Source organism: Malurus melanocephalus, unplaced genomic scaffold (genome assembly GCF_030028575.1).
Source record: "Malurus melanocephalus ecotype Western Australia unplaced genomic scaffold, MMel_1.1 scaffold_12, whole genome shotgun sequence".
NCBI classification, from domain to species: domain Eukaryota; kingdom Metazoa; phylum Chordata; class Aves; order Passeriformes; family Maluridae; genus Malurus; species Malurus melanocephalus.
The window spans coordinates 5,209,409-5,223,893 of record NW_026623244.1 but is presented as its reverse complement, the minus strand read 5'-3'; the positions used below and the strand labels follow the sequence as shown (position 1 = coordinate 5,223,893).

Sequence of the window (14,485 nt, the reverse complement as noted above, 5' to 3'; positions counted from 1 at the left end):
TCATCCCTGRAATAATTTTAAAAATAAAAATCTTCTACAGGAGCAATAAATCTGTATGGTAGTGAATATCAYGGAATTTGTCTAGATTATGATACCTACATAAATAAATTCAAGATTATGATTTAAAGATATACAATGTAATATAATAATAACTGTCCAAATGCTGTTGGTTAAATAATTTAACTTCAAGATATTTTCAGAGTCAGCTTCTTCTTTTTATTTGTATTTCAGTGTTGGGAAATACAGTTAGGTGTGCAAAATCCATTACATATTTAATTGCTAATATGCACYAGGAGTGGAGCTGGGAAGCTCTAGTATAGCTATTATTCAAACTTGTGCATTCTAGAAACATAATCATTAAAATCATGACCGGTATACTGGTGAAGTAAACAGACTTAATCCCACTTAAGGTCAATTTCTTTCTGTTGGCTTGGAGAGAGCGCACAGCAGACCAAAATTAAAGTGCACAGTAGTTATTCTGACATCCACAGCAGTGAGGTGGAGGATGCCAAGAGGTATTTGTGATACAGAATATAACAAAGCAAATATGCTGTTATATGACTATAATGTTCCTCATAAATTCACATCAATTCACACCTGCCTAACGACAGTTCTGGATTTAATACTAATATTTCAAATAMAAATGTAAATCACAAAGAGGATACATTGGCCTCTTTCTGACTGAAGTCTGCCCACAGCTGCAAATTTTCAGCTCTCAATCTTTATGGCATGTGTACATGCACTTACTAAAATTATGCACACAGTTTCAATGRAACTGCTTGGGTTAGTGAAATTCAGAATATACATAAATGTTTTCAGTGTTGGAGATGTATTGTCTCTTTGGGCCAAAGCATACACATAAATCACAGAAGATGGTAGAAACTGAGATCAAGGAATATGAATTGACGAGAAGAATGATATGTTATGCACTGTGTGCTTCCARCACTGTTTAAACCCAGTTTTCAATGGATCAAATGGATTTGGCAAGTAAGATCCAGGTTCCAAAATCCTGTTGGGGAGACAGTCCCTGAGGAAACAAGCTAACCTCATAAATCACCAAAGAGTGCAGTGCAGGGCCCCAGGTTGGCTGAACCCAGCGTGAGGGCCACAGGGAACACCTCAGCTGGGAGTTTCCTCTTAGCCTTTCCCAGGCTTTGTATATTGCACATCTCTTCCCAGAGACAAACTCCATTCTTAAGTCCAATTTAAATTTGACTCCAAAATATACCTTCACCAATTCACAGAACCATAAATTAGCAGAATACTGGAAGCTGACAAGGATATGGAAGTGAGCTAGTCCAGCTCTCTGGCCAAAGCAAGACCATCCATACTGCACATAAATCCTATGGTACTACCACAGTGACAGAGTAAATGTTTKGTGTTTCCCTACAACCCCTATGCCATGTTCTTTGAGTTACAGAGTTCAGTGCCCATCTCATGTGTTAAGATGTAAACACACTGCTTTAKTGCTTCTAGATTTTGAATCCAGAGAATTGCAAGCTTCCCTGCCCTTCTCATTCTCACCACACTACCATAAGAAGCAAAACTGTAATTGCCACCTTCTCACCACGTATTTCAGACCAACAGAAAGTCTGCAGGATTGCAGACCTTGAAAGAGAATTGACAGCATTTTTATGTGTAGGGTGCCCCTTAAATGTTCACTTTCATTTCTTGAAAAGTGATACAAAAGGGTGACTGAATTTCATGCTGGGCTCAGGTGACTCTCTGTCCTCTCCAACTGATTGTGAAAATCCTGTTTTTACGTACTCAGTTTCTCTACTCRTTGTGTAAGGATCTCAGCACCAAGGCAACGAGCCATGTGCCAGTGTCAGTACTTAGGGGTGCTCCACTGTCCTCAGCTTGGTGACCCCACAGAACAGACCTTCAGCCTCTCAGATAATGGTGTAATGATATCCAACACACTGAAATTGAAATTAAGCAAGGACTGTAAGGTCAAAAAGCAGAGGAACAACAAGGGCTGTGGTGGGTTCCTTGTTACCAGAGATTTTATAAACAAGAAATGTTATTTTCTCCACATGATAAATTCTGTTTTGACCAGGGAACACTTAGGGCAAGTCTGTGTTACCCAGTAGGTTAGGATAAGTGGACATAATGGTCCTTGTCCTTTTTTATAGCCACAAATCAGTGATTAACATTCAGGAACGTAGGCAAGTGTAAACACAGAACAAAAATATATGAAGAAAGAGAAAGTATTTACACCATTGATCAGACACTGACTTGAATTCTGCCCTCCCTATTTCCAAAACTCCTGCATTTTAGAGCTACATAGCCATGGATCTACCAGCCTTGTTTCCATCGTTCATGGACATGGCACTGCACCCTGACTGTGCTGAGCAGAGGATTCCATGGCATGGTGGCCGTGGAAGTCTGTATTACCTCAAAGGACACAAAGTTTGTTGGAAAAGTAACTTCTACACCTTCATGTGTGAAAGGAGATAATTTTCTTAATTATTCTATTCATGATCTCTTTAAAGTAAGAGGAAGAAATCAGAGAAGGAAGGCAGGTATTTCTTTTACAACCAGTATTACATCAAAATTTAAATATTTCTCTTAGAACATCAGAATTTTTTTGTGYATCAAAATTCTTGGAACAACCCATACTATCCCTGTTTAATCTTGAATATCTTTCTTTAAAAGAAAATATTTTACTTGAAATATATCTCATTGCAGATTTCATTAAAAAGAGTATCAGATTTGAATTTTTAGAAGTCATTATTTTTACAAGTGACACCTAYAATTCTTAAAGTTATAAAAGATTATAAAAGAATGTCTGTCCATTTTTCAGCATGTTTATCTTGCCTATTTGACACGATTTTATGTTTGGTTAGCTTCTCTAATCTGATTATAGTTCTATTTGTATAAGATCATGATTTGGCAGAATTGTTAACTTTTCCACAGAGAACCATTCCACTAAAAAGCAGATTTTTCATTCAAAACATTAAACATATCAATAAACAATAAATTCTCAATTTAAAAGTATTTATGTACACAGTATGAGCCAAAATATACCCAACCTCATATTTCAGTACTGWACAAGTAACTGTCAGTGATCTCTTCACTGATAGCTGCTCAGTACTGAAACTCTTACTCACTCTCTCTCCTTTTCTCTGCAAACATTATTCTTCCTACTGTACAGAAGATTCTCCTATTTCCATATAACTATTTCCTTAACTGCTTATCTGCTTTTCCTTAACTTCCTATTTCCATAACTGCTTCCATGAAGATTGTGTGAGGGTGTGCAAGCAGCTGCCCTCACCCACCCCATGAAAAGGTTCTTCACCCCTGCAAAGCTCCTCTCCTGTCCACTTGGGAAAGAACAGAAGATGCAGCTGTGGGCAAAGGTGAAGCACACTAAAGAGAGGTCACTTAAAGAAATGTGACACACTCTTCCTTCAAGGTCTTAAGAATATYTTCCTTCTCAATTCAGTAGGTCCTTACATGGAAACTCAGAGCTCTTAAGATAAAGCTTTCTGTCATCTGGCATTTGGCAGTGAAGCAGTTGTCTAAGCTGTGAAGACTGGCAAATTTCACTTTTGTAAACATTTTGGTATGACAAACAGTATGTATTCACATAATTTATGAACACTACTTCTCAGCCAGGAGCTGTTATTATGAAGACTACCAAATCATGAAGAACGGACCTCCTCGACTACTTCAAACTAATTCAGAACATAAACATAATGTCTCCAAGAATTAGAAAGCTTAAAGCAATAGAACAGGGCAGTGTACTTACCCGGGAACTTYACAGCTTGACAGTAAATGACAAGATCTGATAGCTCTGGGGCTATTTGTCTGCTTTCCTTCTTATTTTGTGGAAGATAGAATTCTTCACCCAGCTCCATGTCATAAACCTGAGTGACAATACCAAGAACATTTAATAATAGTATTACTGAATGTRGAAGAACTCTTGCATATCTTATGTCTTTAAAATATTTTATCTTTCTTCCTAGATGGTTTGTGTCCTCATCTAACAAATCTCCCTCCTGAGTGCACATTTCTGCATCAATACCTGTTACCAGTTCTGCAGGAGTATGGAAATGCCATATTCAGAATCAGTTCTACAAACTGTTAGACAAAACACATGCATGTGGAGAAGAATCTACAATATACTGAACAGTGATACACTGATTCCTTTTTCAGATGATGTAATAAGAGGTACTGTGGTTATATGATATCTTAGTGCAGTATTTTAAATTTATTTTGAAACACAAAGATGCTGAAGATTCAGATGAAGTCTTTAGYTCCATCAATATTAATGGAAATTAAATATCTAAATAAGCTTCTGGATCTAATTTTCAGYCAAGCAGCCCATATATATAATAACTTCTGAGGACTTTTCTCCAACAGTATGTTGAGTATTTGTTCTATTTAAGCTATTTTCTCTGGTGTCTTTCCATGCTTTCTCTTATTTCTCTTCATTAAGTGYATTTGCCATCTGATGTCTGTCTCAGTTACCTAAACTGTCTAAATCCCTTTGAACCTGATTATATATCAAAGTGCAGCTGAGAAGAAAGGGGGAGAAAGCAGAACTACCTTTCCTTTGTTATTGTAAGTAGCACAATCAGCCTTCTTTAGTCGTTTGGCAGTCTCTTCATTATATTCAAACTGCAGTTTATCACTTGATAATTTATTCTCGGGTCGGTCTTCAAGAATATTATCTAAAAATTAATGGGATTTTAATAAACATAAAGCCAAACAATTTCAACTGGAAATTTACGTTGAATTAACAGTATCTGTGGATAGTGTGACTATATAACAGTATCTGTGAATCTTATATGAATAACCAGATGCTAAAATAATGCATTTACTGGTCAAAGCATCATCCTCTAGTAGTAACCTTCTACTTAAAAATTTTAAGCTTGGGTTTGGTTAAGACATTGCACTTCCTTTAAAGCCCATCCTTTTGTGCTCAAAAGATCTTTAAAACCAAACTATCTAATGAATTCAGTTTGCCATCTGAAAACAACTGATATTCCTGAATGACAAATAAATGTTGAAGTCCAAGCAAATTAACCCTATCAAACACTTTTGTACAGCAAATTTTGGCTTTACTCTCCTTACTTTCACTGTGCACAARYATTTTGTACATTGATAAAAATACCKCTTCAAAGCTATATATTTTTCAGAGAATAGTATGCCTAATAATGATGTGGCCTTTCTGGACCAAAATACTGCAGTTGTCACAAAAGGAATGGTTTCATTTAATTCCAGATATTCCTGATGCTTTGACCATACTCTTTTTATGCATAGCAAGTGTCACACATGCAGGCTTCTACAGTTCCTGACCAGTTAATGCCATACAAGTATATCTGCTTGCATTTTTAATTTGAAGTAGAAACTKTATATTCACACTGTCACATTGAATAGGCTGAAGATGCAGTGCTGATATCATGCAGTTAAAATGCTCAACCAAGGGGCTTTTACCTTCCTGGCTGTTAGGAGCAGGAGAAGCATTAAGGACATCAGCTATAGGGAAACGAGTCAGAGAGGGAATAAAGAGTAAAGGGAATTAAGATTTAGAGTCAGAAAAATGAAAARTAAGTGTCAGTTCTAAAACTATTAGTTTTACACAAAAAATGTATTGGTAAGAAAAAACTGAATCTCTTTTAGAAAGTTTACAGACCATTATTTAGATTAGTTTTACAAAATATTAACATAATTAAAGACTCAAAAAAAGAATCATTGCAATAAAGTAGTAAACTTTATTAAACTGCAGATTCCTTTGTATACTGTATCCCTTTGTATACTTGCTAGCTTCAGATTTCTCAAACCTTCTCTTAACTAGAACAGTGCTCAAAAGTCACTTACTGCAATTAGTTYGCAATATTTTCTTGGCAAGGGTGTTAGCAAAGTTCTGAATTAGCACAGCAATTTACATCTACACCCTGTTCCTCACAGAGTATGCTCAAGTAGCCAGTTAGGCCAACTTTCAGGCAAAATACAGCTGAAGGCAGCATTGACATCAAACTCATAAATAACACTGCTATTCCACAAGCAGTGTCAAGTCCTGAACTGMACTCATTAATTTTGTGACTTTTTTAAATCGCTAAACACAGAAGCAACTAATGTAACAAGTATTGTAAATAAGAGACCACTGGAAAGAAGTCCTGTGCTCGAGCCTTACATCTTCTCTGAATGTTGCACCTACAACTTCAACAGGTCCTCATTAGACCTAAAGGCTCAGGGAGTGAAGTACTGCACTGTTCCCTCAGAACATCCCCAGTTGTGTCACACCAGCAGACAACCTAGCCCAGGATTCTCTTTCTGAYAGTGGCAACAGAGCAACCAACCATTAATCATGGTCCACCTCCCTGGAAACACCCCAACAACYACAGCTGCTGAGTAATAGGGGTGTTGGACCAAATACTGCTATCTATAACATCTGCTTATAAATCTGTCCATTAATTTGTCCAAACCTTTTTTTAATACGCTGATGCCATTTGGCTCTGCAATTTCCCATGGCAGCAAAACCCAACAGCTGCACAAAAAAATATTTTGCCTCTTTTAGACTRAGCTTCCACCTATTTTACTGAGCACCTCCTAGAACTAGAGTAACAATCTGTGCTTCCCTTAATCYACCCCTTCATGATTTAGTAAACCTGCTTCCAGTTCACCCCTCAGTCCTCTTCTTTACCAGCTGAAGAATTCCAGSCTTTTCAGACTCATGCAAGGACACYGCTTACCTRGCTCATTCTTAAGCCACAATATTCACRTCTTATTACTACAGTTCTAACAAAAGCACTGAAATAAATAAATAAACAAACAAATAAATATAGTTACCATCAGAGAGAGATTCATAGTCATAGTCATATTCATCCTCTTCATCTTCTTCCTCTTCATTGGTAGGTGTGGGGTTGCTAGGACCATTGCTGGCCTGTGCTTGCATATGTGCCAGCTGGTGAGCCTACAACAACAAAATCACTTGCTACATTATTGCTAGGTACTTCTAAAAAGAAAAAGTCCTCATCACTGTTGTAATCTTATTTTGTTTATTTGAAAGCACTGAGTATAAGTGAGAAATAAGTCAGACCATTTAGATCAAGCTAAAATACCACTTAAAAAGTTTGAGCATAAAGGGAAGTTGTATTGCCAGAAAAACATTTAGTAAGATGAAACCTAATTAATTATGGAAAATGTCCACATTGCACAACATTTAAGACTGCCTTTTTCCAGTCTGAGGTATGCTGCTTCAGAAACAGCTGAATACTTTTTCAGAAGATGAAGCATATCCATTTACTGGTACGATCAGTGTGATTTACTCATCTGATAACAAGAATTTAAGTCTAATGCAATTGTGTTTACATTTTGGGTAATGGCAATTAGTTTTCAAGGATTCAATCTAATTAAATTGAGGTTACTAGAGATGGAGCCTCAATTTTTAGAAATCAAAAAATTCTCACACAGGAATAAACACTATTTGAGTAGCAGAGTCCTCCATAAAAAGTCAGTAAAAAATTGAGTATTTGCCTGGTTTGAATATGAAAAAAAGAACATAGCAGAACTCTACCAAAAACTACTACTTACTGTAAATGTACACATATATTCAATGAGTGTTACTACTTCTCGATAAACATTAACAGTATATGTTATAGCCTCAGAGAAAAAGATTAATTTATATTTGTCACATAGGGTATGTGGTGTTAATCATAATATTATGAAGTTTTATAAAATTAATATACACTAAAATTTAGTTAAACTGTCATTTACTACATGTGTTGTCTACTTATTTGAAAGCACTATGATCTGCTGTGAGTGTTCCAAGCATGAATGTGCATTGGATTATTCTGCTGCACAGGTGGGAATAGMAAAAACTTCAAACATAAATTAATTGTTTCTATCAAGAGTTAGGTCTCATTGCTTGCTGTTAACGAAGGATTTTACCTTCTGTTTCARTATATCCACTGGTGTTTGATGGGCTTTCAGCTTCTTGTTTTTAAGCAGGATTTTTCTTCTCAGTTGGCCAGGGGAAGGAAGCATGGGATCATCAGAAAAGTCACTCTCAAAYAAAAACTTTGTCACCAACTTATCTCCAAACACATTCTGAAATATGAAGAACACATGATGTATTATGGAAAATCCCAAAGCACGTGCTTGGAATAATTTACACTGCCCTTTGTGGCCCACCTTGAAAATCTCAGCCATCTTGCGCTGCTGAGGCAGCGAGCAGTGGTTTTCTATGGAGATGATGATGGGCATGTCAGAAGTGATGAATGCGTTGCGATCGATGGCTTCAACCACCTCCTGGGAGAGAGAAAGGCCATGGGAAGAACAGGGGATCATTTTGCAGCATTCAGCTCACCTGCTGTTAGCTGAGAGGGGGAGACATCTGCTTTCCTCTGTAAGAGGGAAGTGGCCACAGTGTGCTTTCAAAGCAAGCTGGCATCTTGTTACAAACCAAGTGGTAATACCTACTTTTGTTACTTGTGTAAYAACAAAGCCACAGAAAATTACACTGCATATGCTACAAAAACTCATTTGAAAAGCATATTTCCCACTGAGAATTTAATGTCGGACACAATCTATAGTTCATATTCTACTATAATTTAGCCCAAATTAGGATTTGTATTTTTCTAGGAGGCAATCACTTTTCCCATTCGTTACAGAAAAACAATTTCTCATGTTTTTGTTTCTATGTGCAGGTTCCAGCATACCTTAAAAGAGATCTTTGTAGTGAGAGTATGTCCATGATATATGATAGGCATCCCATCATCACCATCCCAGCAGTCTAATTCTACACTTCTGCAGCCTTGTAAAAGAACCTACAATGCAATTGAACAGTCTAAGCACATCGAAGCCACTGTCTCATGCCATCAAAGCAGAAGACATTTCAGAGCTGAATGAAAGCCCAGTGATTCAGCAAAACTGCTGAAAAGAGCAATCTCTGAGAAGTAAACAGTGCACGAGAAGGTAGTACAGTCCCCACTGCATTCCCTAACTGAATTCCTTATCTTCCATTTCCTTATTATTGAAAAAGAATGGGAAAATAAAGCATATACGTTCTTGGGACAGTTACTACAGAGCTTTCAAATTCATGGTATCTTACAGGACACGTGGACTCTGTTTGCAGAAGGTGTTTTTCATGGTATAGCTTAATTTCTGAGAGAGAGAAATATTTCCGTATTTCTACCTGCAAAAGCAGCTATAAAGCAACATGACAATTTATTCCAGGTTGTTTCCATGGAAGCTTATGGGGAAAGCACCTGCAGTTTATTTGCTGGGKTTTTTTTGTTATTGTTAGTTTTAAATATAAAAGTTAGTCTGAAAATAATGTCTTAAGGAACAACTTCTATGACGACAGTTAGAATGGAAATGTGCCAGGCCATCTTAATTGTATTAAGCTAATTTACAGCCATYGATTCATTCATAATTTCTTTAAATTATTCATTTATTTATTTTAGAAAGCTCTGCTTGCTAGAAAACCAATGAAGGAAGCAAAGAGGAAGGATGAAGGGAGAGATAAGCTAACCCATCTGTTGGCAGCCCAGCTTTTTATTGCTATCAGTACTTAACATGCCTGTCATCTGTACCACAATTTAATATTTTACTGAATAGAAAGATMTCAACAATCAAACCCATTTGCAGCAAAACCATTCATGAACAAATTAAAAATTACTTCTACTCAAAACCAGAATAATTTGGTTTCAGACAGTTGTGTCCATATCTGTCACTTTTCCACTTCTGTGAGAGCCAAACACATTGAGCCAGAACAAAGTGCCCCTTCAGCWGGCAACAACTACTTGAGGGACAGGAAGAAGCTTTTCTTAATCATGCAAACTTTGAGGTTGTTGATCTCTATCTCACTTCCCATCTGCTACCAACACAATACCAAGATCACTGTGCAGTGCCACTACAGGAACCTCTGCAATTGCATTACTCAGTGCACTCATGTTATTCAGGATTTCCTTACACCTCTCACCTCTCTATAGCCCCAGTGAGGGAGCACATGATGAGCCCTTTCTCAAGGGCGAGTCATTAACATTTAGAGTAATGAAACCATTACTGACAGGAAGTTTGATGATTTCTCCAGCATTTTGTAAACACACAGACATACAAATATATATGTATACAAACAAACACAGAACTGAAAGCCCAAGGGAGAAATTGTTCCTTCTCTGATCACCACCAATCAGGCACAAAGTCTAAAAACTGTAGAATATTCCTAGAAGTAACRTTTTTAGAAGTTATAGTTCCATTTGAAATTTGTCTTTGCAGTGCAATGTACAGTATTTCAGTAGTGTTTTTGACATCTGAATGAACTAAAATATTAGATCAGTCTTTCCTGTGGGAAAGTCTAATTTTAGTAGGTTGGGTCAGACCGACTGGTGTCTAAATGCTATGAATCTCAAACTAAACCMATTTTTTTGCCTTAGAAAAGGCATTTGAGCACAACTGCGCTTACAGGCAGCTTTCCCACACATCATGTTTTCCAACGTTTTGCAAGCAGGGGTTTAGGACATTTAGATTTTCAAAGCAAAAAGGTCATGTTCCTGAAACTTGCCAGTAAAACAAACAAGATCATGTTGAAAGCTACACAACAATCCAATCCTGCATACCTGGCTGTAGAGCTCTACTGAGGACTCCCCTTTCAGCTGATGGCCAGTAAGGTAAGTATTGTGTGAGGATTCTATGTAGTAATATGAGAGAGGAAAATGCAAGTCCTCAGCATTCTCCTGTGACTCATCATTTTTGGAGGCGAAGTTGTCTTTATCCATCAAAAATCTAAAAGGGAGAAGATGTGAGGAAATTTTATGCTGTGCTGAGCATTTTGTGACTCTCCTAGAAAACACCAATACACGGTATCATCTTTTTACATATATATATATATATATATGTATATAATTAGCATGTAAGTAATTACCTTGCAAATCCTTCAAAAGATAGCAGCCCCTGCTGGCACATGTTCACACTAGGTTCAAATTTCTATAAGGAGGAAGAAATTAAAGAGATATATAATAACAATCCTTAGGAATATGTATTTGTCATGTTGTTATATGTAGTCTACTCATAGCATAGTGAGTATGTAAACCTAGTCTTTCCATGGATAAAGTAATCAGGTGCCTGCAAATTGTGTTTAACAAATCACTAAACAAACATACTAAAGTCATAATCATAAATCAAGTCAGGTTGAAGGGGGTGTTGGGAGATCATCTGATCCAATCTCCTGTTCAAAGCTGAGACAGCAATTAAGCTGCAATTAAGAAAGATTTATTATTAGGTGTTCTACTCCTATCTATTATGCCTAAATACAACATATGACCATCTCAAATTAAAGACATTTGTGGTATTCCAACTTGAAGTTTCTTTATAATTTCTGTCTTTTTAGCTTTGCAATTCTATCTCACATGTTGATAGTTACATACAGTTTTTAGCCTTTGTTAACGTCTAAATGGGTCTTTGTTTTGGAGTACATTAATTATGCAGATTTGGAGGAATAAAAATGTTTCTATACACTTCCTAAAATCTTCAGCCACTTTACATAAAGGAATAAAAAGTCCATGTTTGCACTGGATTTTTTTTATAGTAAAATAAAAATATGTGGAAATGATGCTTTTAAACATTCCAAATTAGGGTTATGCTCAATCAAATGTGGYCACAGACAAGGAGAAAAAAAATGAATCGTCACAAATAGTTTTCCTACGTGGTGGTGACATCCCTTCCCTGCTAAAGCATGTATAGCTCATAAAACTATTTACTTGCATTTTTAAAACGGATATATTTATGGACATCCATAAATTTTCTAGTCCAAAATAAAGATAGTATTAAATTTTAAATTCAAGTAAACTTTAGAGACAGTATCAGTGTGAAAGGAGATAGCCATACAGATGGTATTCTGAACAGCATACAACATCAACGGGGAAAATGGAAGTAACAGGAGTTTTAGTAAAAAAGGAATGCAAGGTAGTTGAATCACAGACCTGGATAATACTGAGGATTTCATCATAGGTGCAGTGTTCTCCTTGGCAATTCACTAGGAAGTCGTTCAGCTGCTGGATTCCTACTCCAAACACTCCCAGTGATGTGCTTTCAACTCCAGTACCATTGGTTACRATGCTGGCAGCAGCAATAGCATCAGATATTTGCCTCTGGTTGTCTGATAGCTGCTGCCTGCTCTTAATGAACAAACCAAGGTCTGAAACATTTCTAGTCAACAAATCTTAAAAGAAAAATGAGGAAATATAAATATAAGCTAAATAATTATGTGTATTATATCTACTGTGTAGAACATAATGCAGCATAAAATACATACAAGTACTGACATAGGAAATTAGAACAAAACCATCTTGTTTCTCTCCATTAATAAAAGAGAGAGCATTGAGCATGCATGTGAGTGGGCCACAGGTGTCCAATTACTCTGAACAAAATCCTGGAACCTTGAACATGAATCTACAGTCTCTCACACACMGTCACCCAAGTCTCTCCTGCTCCCTTTCACCATCATGTGCAGCCTCAAAGCCTTTCCTTCACTGTGTGCAACCCCTTACCCTTCCTGTTCAATCACCCTTTATCTTCTTCCAGTCTCAAATGCCAATTGTACTGCACCCTYCCCACAAGCTGCCTGGCAGAAAGACTGTTTTCTTTGCATGTGGCCAAAGTCCCAGACTTAGATTATGGTAACTGAGGAATGTAAAGGGGGACAAAGGCTTCCTTCCTCCGTATCCCCCATAAAGCAGATCCACTAGGAAACCAGATAAGAAAAATCCCAGCCAAATGGGATACAGGGCACAGTCTCCTYGTTTCTCTTCCCTATATTTGCTCAGTGTTTCAGCCCTTCCAGGGCTCCTGCAACCTGTAAAGATCCCTGGGCTCACCCATTAGGCAGCAAGTTCTATTCCTCTGCTATTACCAGTTACAAATATATCTGGCTAATGGAAGGCTGGAATACTTTTCCTTCCTTTCATTTTTGTCTTCTATCCTGCTAACTAGGTATTAGTGGAGGCATAGCAGCAGTCGTCTACTTAAATTTATAACTGATAATGAGACTGAGACAYGTTTTATTAAGGCAAATAACTGATATTGCTCAGCAGTCTAACAGCTCCATTTTTCTCTTTAACAAACCTAAATCAGGCTGGAATCCATTGCTATTTTCATCAATCTTCAAATTAGTATAAAGTGGAGCGGGCTCTAAGCCAGATCGATTGCAAGGCACGGCATAAACATCAAAAAGGTCTTTCAGATCCTTGCGGCTACGGATACTGCAAAAAGAGCAGGAAAAGTTCAATTTTTGCTCTTTCATAAACTTGAATGAATGAAAGTAGTACAGAAAAAAAAACTCTTTTACCTGAAAGATTTGAAGAGCTCTACGAATTCAACAAAAGTCATGTTACTATCAGACACCATGAAGTTCTGAAACCCTTTCATTCCTCCTTTGACACGGCCATGCCAGCTACTGCTGCTCCATGTGCTAAATCAAAAAAGGACTGCTGTAGTTTGGTTACATTAAACTTCTTGAAATATTACAGTAATAAACTTATTGAAATATTATGTATTGCTGTATTAAGTTTATTTGTGCTCTCTAATGCATTTATTACCAATATCTGGAAGAAGCAAATAAAGCACTACCTTTTAAGGTGCATAATGACAGTTTTTAACTTCTTACTTTATAGCAGCAACTTTTTTTCTTCAAGAAAACTGCAGACTTTATCAGAATTATAAGGTATATCAGGCTGTTTTAAACTGTTCTCCTGGAACTCCCAAGATTCATACTCATAATGATATTTCAGCATTCCTTCTCTGAAAAAGCACTGSAAAGCCTCTGTTGAGACTGTTTTCTTGTATGCCCTAAAGTACTGTCCACATATTATCATTTATACACTATAATATAGAAACTGTAGTTACTACGACCATCACCATTACTATTTACAGAATTAATATAATGGTGCACTATGTTACTGCCCATATTGCAACAGCACAACCTTTTACACTGCCTAAGTGACACAAATAGGATGAATGTTGAAGAAAAAGAGGCCTGTAAGAGAAAGATTCCAAATCCATTCCTCCAGTTCCCAAGACAGTAYTGCAGGAATGTCAGCAAAAGTTACTACTCCCTCAGGTAGAAACTATTTGTGCTGAGAAACCAGAGAACTTCAGTTCACACATCTATAATACATCTGTTGATTTTCACTGTACAGAGGATGCCTATAGCTATGTTTTGGAGAAGATCTGGAGAAAGAGTTGAATTTCTTATTTGTATGGCTTTGGAACAGCATTCCAATCTGCTTCTGTGTTTGACATAAGCTGAAGTATGATGCTCAGGAACTTGCTACAAACCACCCTCAGATTCATAGCATTTCAGCTTTAATGTCCTGGGTTGTTCTACTATGTGTTTTAGATGTCTACCAAAAGGCTAATGACATTTCTGGCTTTGTTTTTGTCAGATTTTACAYGTTTGGCACAAATCCCACATGTGATGATAAACAATAGCAGCTTCTTTTCTTTTTAAATCAAAGCATTGATTCTGTCCTTA

The 14,485-nt window shown here is 36.9% G+C and overlaps 1 protein-coding gene across 1 annotated transcript in view; it reads right to left on the bottom strand.

Annotated features, from left to right (window-relative positions):
• PLCE1 (phospholipase C epsilon 1) overlaps positions 1–14,485 on the bottom strand; it is a 126,216-nt gene that overhangs the window by 14,987 nt on the left and 96,744 nt on the right. Inside the window, exons 12-22 of the mRNA XM_057381368.1 lie at positions 13,301–13,423; positions 13,078–13,214; positions 11,937–12,175; positions 10,880–10,941; positions 10,575–10,740; positions 8,673–8,780; positions 8,146–8,262; positions 7,903–8,061; positions 6,802–6,925; positions 4,555–4,679; positions 3,755–3,872 (exon numbers count right to left, since the gene is read on the bottom strand). Coding sequence (XP_057237351.1) covers positions 3,755–3,872; positions 4,555–4,679; positions 6,802–6,925; positions 7,903–8,061; positions 8,146–8,262; positions 8,673–8,780; positions 10,575–10,740; positions 10,880–10,941; positions 11,937–12,175; positions 13,078–13,214; positions 13,301–13,423 — 1,478 coding nt within the window. The remainder of the gene's footprint in view (positions 1–3,754; positions 3,873–4,554; positions 4,680–6,801; positions 6,926–7,902; positions 8,062–8,145; positions 8,263–8,672; positions 8,781–10,574; positions 10,741–10,879; positions 10,942–11,936; positions 12,176–13,077; positions 13,215–13,300; positions 13,424–14,485) is intronic.